Source organism: Artibeus jamaicensis, unplaced genomic scaffold (assembly GCF_021234435.1).
Source record: "Artibeus jamaicensis isolate MK-2021 breed Jamaican fruit bat unplaced genomic scaffold, CSHL_Jam_final scaffold_474, whole genome shotgun sequence".
NCBI lineage: Eukaryota > Metazoa > Chordata > Mammalia > Chiroptera > Phyllostomidae > Artibeus > Artibeus jamaicensis.
In genome coordinates, this window is record NW_026522046.1 from 28,169,634 (window position 1) to 28,176,747 (window position 7,114).

Here is a 7,114-nt window from a genome sequence, read left to right on the forward strand (position 1 = left end):
AGCCTAAATTAGGGGTACATGTTTCTCACATCAGTTGGGCGGGGGTGCCTAAGGATCCTAATCTCTAAGAATGATGAGGTTTTATTTTATGGGTTTTTTTGAGGGGAGGGGTTCAGCACTGGGTTCCTGTCTGTGCTGCTTATTGAGATGTTTTTTTTCCTCTGGCCTACAAACACACATATAAATGATCAAAAAGTGATTCTTGAATTTCTAGGAATCCCAGGTGAACTAAGAAGTTCCTGTGGTAGTTTTCAAATACTTGAGGGAAACGATAAAACTCGGAAGCTGTTTAAAACTTGATCCAGAAAGAAATTAAAATATGAAAAAGAAAGTGTTCCATAGGATTTCACTTCTCTCTCCTGAAGAAGCGTCCACTTATAAGTCCTATTAGTTATTACTTTCAAGGTCTGTCTGGGTTGGGATGCGCACACCGTAATGCGGGCCAGGTGGTGCTGAGTGGGGCCGTGAATGGACCTGCGGCTAGAACCACGGAAACTGGAAGGGTTTACAGAAGCATATGGATTTTTTTCTTTCGTTTTCACTTGCACCACCTTCTTGAAATGAGCCCCAACTGTGTTTTGTTTGTGTGTCTTTTCCCTTGCAGTGGAGCCCTTTAATACTCAACCCCAGTTACACTATATTGCACTTTCTAGGAGCTACAAAGGTAGTTTCTCGGCATGGGGCTTTGTTCTTGCTGGTGTATTTCGTTTTAAATGGTTATGGCAGCATGCTCTTTCATCTCACTCCATTTTCCTGCTTACCAGTTTGAAACGTGCATCTGTTGCTTCAAGGTGGCTGAAGTTCTAAACAGTCTGTTAACTGTGGGAACTTCTCCTACCACCTTGTCACCTCCGGGTAGGAAACCTCGGAAAAACTCGGCTGTGAAAATGGAGGCCTGCCGTCCTCACTGAGTCAGGTTGAGAAGACGTGCATGGTGTTGTGCAAACATGCTGTGAGCTGCTGTTTTCTTGTTTTGAATATATTTCAATGGCTGAAAAAATTTATTTTCTATTCCATTTCTCATGGTGTTGTCACTTAAAAGGCAAGTTGTTGATGCAGCGGCATTTGCTTAACTTGCGGTTGGTCCTTTTGTATCTTCAGAGCAGACAGCTCCAAGGGCTGAAGGGACTGTTCAACAAGAATCCCAGGCACAGTTCTTCAGAAAACAGCTCCCATTATGTTCGGAAACGATCCCTTGGAGATAGAATCCTGCGCCGCACAGCCAGTGCTCCAGCCAAAGGCAGGAAAAAGAGCAAAATGGGCTTCCAAGAAATGGTAGAGATAAAGGATTCTGTGTCTGAGATTGCGAGGGACCAAGACGGTGTCGTGAGGAGGACCGCGCGGAGTCTGCAAGCGCGTCCTGTCTCCATGCCCGTCGACAAATGTTTTCTCGGGTCTCTGTCGCTGCCTGCGTCTGAAACGGCAGAAGACACTGAAGGAAAAGAAAACTCTCCAGGTAAGACGCTTTAAGTTCCTCTAAACAGAAATCCCTGTAAGCTGCGTTTTGGTTTCTAGGTGTGATAACACAGTTGACATTTTATAGTCAAAGTAAAAGATATTGAAGAAGAAATGTTTTAGAGTAATTTTTTTAGGGCGGATTTCAAACTTTGGGGGGAGGGTGGTAGAAGAGCCAATTCACCTCATGCCTTAAAATCACATTGAGATCTGAAAGTGCCAGTGAGGGATAAGAGGCACCATCAGGTGTCACTGGAGCCCCTAATGAGCTGTGGCAGAGGGAGGGGCAACCTGCAAAATGTGAGCAGAGATCTTGGTTTTCTAAGTGGGTACCATATATTTGCTGGTTGTTTTCAGGTTCAATAGAATTATATTGATTTTTCTGAGGTTGAATATAGTTGTATTTCTCTCCCCAACGCATAATCCATTTCTGTGACCAGAAATGTTTAGGGAAAAAAAGGAAAAGCCAGATGTTAAAACAAGCCATCATCTTCCCTTAAGAGAGCTTTGCTTCCTTGAGAGGTAGCTCAGGAGATGTCTTCCTGTGGCCCCATTTCCTTGACCCCTGGATGTGGCCAGGGGTGCAGAGTGTCTGCGTCTCCTTTCCAGCTCCAAGCTCCTCGAGCACAGGGACCCGGTGTTACCCAGCTTTCCCCCTAATTTGAGCGTCGTGCTTCACTCATATCAGTAACTTGACAAAAAGTGACGCTTACCTTGCAATGTACCAAGCTCCTGACTTGTGTCAGTGTGTCCTGCTGCTGCCTTGTTCTAGATAATTTATCACCAGAAGTGTGTTCATTTGAGGTCTCTGCAACAAGTATGTTTTAATTAAAACAAAATCATCTCACACAAGTAGAATGTGATACCTGTTTCTTTTAGGAAAGTCTCCTTTTTTCATACAATCTAATTTCAATGATCCATTTTCTCCCAAATGCCAGTTTACTTTGATTAATTTTTATTTTAAGATACTCTGCAAAGGGAAACACACTTTTGAATCGCTTATTTGAATGAGAAAAGGGAGTTTAAAAGTCTGAAATTTTGCTAAGAGGACTATCAGAGAAGAGATGAAATATGTGATTCAAAATTTGTATCAGATTTCCATTGGGGGGAAAATAAGGCTGTATTTATAGAAATCAGTAATAATTCTGCTAATGCCAAAATCAAAATGTTAATACTGTTAAGGTGAGTTAGAAAGCAGTATTGAGGTGATGTTTCTGTCCTCCACTTAAAACAACAGTTATGTAAGTTAGTCATTCATAGATGTGTATGCACACCTGAAGACTGCGGCAGATGCGAAGCAATACTTCGCAGTCATGGGGTGATTCAGATATTAAGCTGAGAAAGTGCTGAATACAAAATTCTATACATAGTTCTGTTTCCCTATAAAAGTCACAGTGTCTGTCTTTGAGTGATGACATAAGGTATTTAATTTTCTTCTTTATAATTTTTGGTTTTTATCAAACTCTTATGACCAATTTTTTTTAGTTAGGAAAATATTTAATAAATTATTCTATTAAAAGAATCTGATCAAGAATACTTGAACACCTAGTATTGTCTTAGTGCTGTACTAAGCATAATGGGGTGCCCCAAATGACTGTGACTTTTGCATTTTTATAATTTTCTTTACTGTGCCCGATATTTTACTGCCTCTTTTAGGGGAGAATGTGATATAAAATGTGCGTATTAAAAACTAAAAGTTTGATTGACAGGAAATTAGATATTTGAAATGATAAAGAATTAGTGACCAATTCTTCATTTTAAAGTCAACGTATATTGGTATTTTAATGTTTTTTTGCACCACCTATTTTGTTTTAAAAATAAATGAAATTAGACCTATTGCCAAGATGTTTTTAATAATATAGTTTGTGTTTTTTACTAACATATGCTTACCTTTGAAAGTTTATAGTGTCTTGCTTACAGGTACCACATTGCTTTGTTTAACAGAGCTGTCTTGTTCTGTTTTTATTGCCATGCTTCTGTGTAGTACAAATCTGACTAGGAAACAAGGTAATCCTCACTGTAAAAGTATGGTAACTCATGACATTTTTTTAAATAATGAATATTACATCCTTAACTGATGTAATAGCTATTCAAAGGGAAACGTCAGTGAAATTTCTATAAATATATTTCACCATTTATTCATCATACAGATACTTTGTTGCAAATCTATACAACCCATAATTATCTCCCGTCACAGTGTAACAGATTTACATTCTCCATTCGTCTGTCTGAAGACAAACATGTGTTTGCAGTACCTACAAAAAGTGCAGCGTGTCACCTAAAATGTTGTTTGTTTCATTTGGCAGAAGACAAGGATGGCAGCAGAAATGGGAAGGCAAGTATAAAAGACCAACATTTTCCAGTTTTCAACAAAAAGTTATCCTCTTCCTCCAGCGCTCTTCTCCACAAAGACATCAGCCAGGGGGACTCTGCTGTTTCTACTGCCAACACAGAACAGTTGGGAGTGCCAGGGCCTAAGGGTGGGAGGACCAAGTCACCTGTGTCAGGTGATGGCCAGGAGCATCACTGTCCCAACAAATCCCTCTCCCCACGGCAGCATTTGGCTCTTAATCCTGCAGTTAACCTAACACAAGGTCTGCATGGTGTGAAAACCAAGGAAAATGGAAATGCTGGGGTCTTTGTGGAAGGAAAAAGCTCATTGTCAGGAAGCATTCTTTCTCAAAGCAATCTGGAGATTAAAAAGTTGGAGGGCAATTGGGGTAAGGGTCGAGCTGCGATATCCTTCTCACTGTCAGATGTCTCGACACTGTCTTCTGACTTACCTGACTTACATTCTACCGCGATTCTGCAGGAGACTGACATTTCCCATCTTATTGACAATGTCACGTTAACGAATGAGAATGAACTGGGCGGTTCCATCTCAGCGCTGATTGGCCAATTTGATGAGACCAGAAGTCAGGCTGACCTGACAGTTGTGTCTCATCTCAATAGCACCAGTGTGATGTCGGGCCATCCTCCCTTGCCTGCTATGGACCTGAAAATGCCCTTCAAGCATGGCTTTTCCAAGGGAAAACCCAAGTCATCCCTGCTGTGCTCATCTCCTGAGCGAATTTCAGTCTTAAGTCCTGAGACCTCTGAATGCTCAACACACACAGTTGTTTGTGAAACTACCCATACTCCTAATGTCTCTAAAACCAAACCAGGTGATGACCCTTCTGGCAAGGCCAAGACAGGGGCCGTAGAAAGCAACCTGCCTCTTTCCTTTAATGCTTCCCACTGCTGGTTACCCAAAAGTCCCGCCAGTGGGAAAGACTGGGAAATACTCAAGAACCACAGCCCTGCCTCATTCACTGACTTGACACTGGGAGACGGAGTAACTGGTCCCACTCTCTGTTTAATTTCTGGGGAGAGCAGTCTCATAGAAATGGATGGGGACTCAGAAAATCTGTCTATAACTACATATGAATATAGGCGAGAAGGCACAAGTCACCTTGCTTCTCCTTTAAAACTGAAGTACAGTCAGGATGTGGTGGAACGTTTTCAAAGAGGCTTGAGAAATGGCTACTGTAAAGAGACTCTCCACCCTCCCGTCTCTGAAATATTCAACAATATTCAAGATGTCAAAAATCAAAGTATTTCTCATCTAGCCTCTCAGGGTGCTGCTTTTATGCACAAGCACTTCTCAAATTCAGATGCAAAAATGAACCAGACCTGTGTGCCCCCATCTAGTGCTCAAGGCTTGCATGCCCCTGCACCCAAGCAGTCCCCACACCCTCCCCTGCCTGTTCTGAAGCTGCCCAGTCCCTGCAAATCCAAAAGTCTGGGGGACTTAACATCAGAGGACATTGCCTGCAATTTTGAAAGCAAGTACCAGTGTATCAGTAAGAGTTTTGTTACACCTGGCATCAGAGACAAGAAGGGTACGACTGTGAAGACAAAGCCTTTAGAACCCATGGATGCCCTGACCGAGCAGCTGCGGAAACTTGTGTCCTTTGAGCAGGAAGACAGCTGCCAAGTGCTGTATTCAAAGCAGGAGGCCAATCAGTTCCCCAGAGCTCTGGTTAGAAAGTTGTCATCCAGAAGTCAGAGCAGAGTGCGCAATATTGCCAGTCGTGCCAAGGAAAAGCAGGAAGCCAGCAAGCAAAAAGGTGTGAACCCCAGCCACGTGGGTGGAGTGATTCTTCGAAACAAACCCTCAGCGCCCCCTCCCACAGGAAACCGGCACTCCACGGGCTCCTACATAGCCGGGTACCTGCGGGGCGCCAGGGGCAGCGCCGTGGAGGGCCGGGGCATCCCGGAGGGCGCATGTGCAGCCCTGCACGCCGGCCACGCTGACCAGTTTTGCTCCAATAATTCTGTTTTGCAGACAGAGCCCAGCAGCGATGATAAACCAGAAATTTATTTTCTTCTGAGACTGTGAATTACATAAAGCTGCATTTTCAATGTTTACAAAGTATTCTGTAGAATTGTCAGTTTTCAGTAAATCCTTGGCTTTGAAATGATTTTAAAATGTATTTTTAAACTCGTATTTTGGTCTCCCTTCGACTCCATGAGTTCTTTCTGTTTATGCATTTATATACAGATTTGGGCGACATTTCCTGTGTACCTGACCTTTCCCAAACCCTGTGCTGTAAACTCTCTCGGTGTGAAATGTGTGCATGCCCTAGATGTGAAACTTCTTAGCAGCTCGGGTTATGGTGTCCGTATGTGTCACCCAGACGCTCTTCGCTCGGAGTCCTCAGCTCACTACCGCAAATGTCATTATTTTTACTGTAACTTGAGTTACTGAAGAGTTTGCAAAGGACAAAGGGATGGATTCTTGATTTTAAAGCCATTATCATCTTTGTTACTTTTCTTTCTTCGTTGAGAAGCCCCGATGCATTTTAATCACTCAGTCAAAAGGTGATTAAAATAATTACCTTACCTTTTAAGATTTCTCTTCCTCAACCAGAATAAGAGTTCAAAGGAGATTGGTAGTTGCTGTTTGCAGCACTCATTTTACGGAAGGCTGTGAGGGACAGAGCAGCCTTCTGTATGTGAGGACAAAATTGTTTGTTTTACATACATTTTGTGACATATTTTTGCTGATGGCTTTGTATGTACCAAGAACACAGTTGCCAAGCTGTGTGTTGTACTTCTGAATGTTGTGATTAAACTATAGACTGCAAATAGAAAGAGAGACTTCCATCAGACACTAACGATAGCAGCAGGAAATGAAAAATCCCCCTCCCCGAAAAGCTTTTAAGAAAAAGAAAATACTTTCTCATAATAAAATCCAAGTGAATAGATAATTAGAAGAAACCCTTTTCTTTCAGGGAGCTGAGTAACTATATTTTAGTACAACATACATTATTTTCACTGTGAATCCATTTTTGTATTGCATGTTCAGATGTCCCTCCTTGCTTTTTTGTAACATTAACTGCAATGATGTTCTGGGAATTCATGAAAATATAATTAAAGCAGATTTTTAAACACTTGCTGACTGTTTTTTTTTTTTTAATTGAACTTCACATGATGACTGTTGAGAATGCACATGGAAATATTTTCCTTTTCATTTCTTTGTAGCAGAAGGGATAGGTTCTAAGGGGACACTTTTAATGCTGTGCAAATTGAGGCTGATCTGAGAGATACAAACTCTTTCCTTAAACGGCAATTTATGTCTCTGAGTGTTTTCATTATGCTTTAAAGACCGTATTTG

General features: G+C 41.8%; 1 protein-coding gene across 1 annotated transcript in view; it reads left to right on the forward strand.

Moving 5' to 3' along the window:
* PLCH1 (phospholipase C eta 1) overlaps positions 1 to 6,871 on the forward strand; it is a 188,051-nt gene extending 181,180 nt beyond the window's left edge. The window contains exons 22-24 of the mRNA XM_053658053.1: positions 605 to 664; positions 1,102 to 1,456; positions 3,762 to 6,871. Coding sequence (XP_053514028.1) covers positions 605 to 664; positions 1,102 to 1,456; positions 3,762 to 5,836 — 2,490 coding nt within the window. The 3' untranslated portion in view covers positions 5,837 to 6,871. The remainder of the gene's footprint in view (positions 1 to 604; positions 665 to 1,101; positions 1,457 to 3,761) is intronic.
* The last annotated feature ends 243 nt before the right edge of the window (positions 6,872 to 7,114 follow it).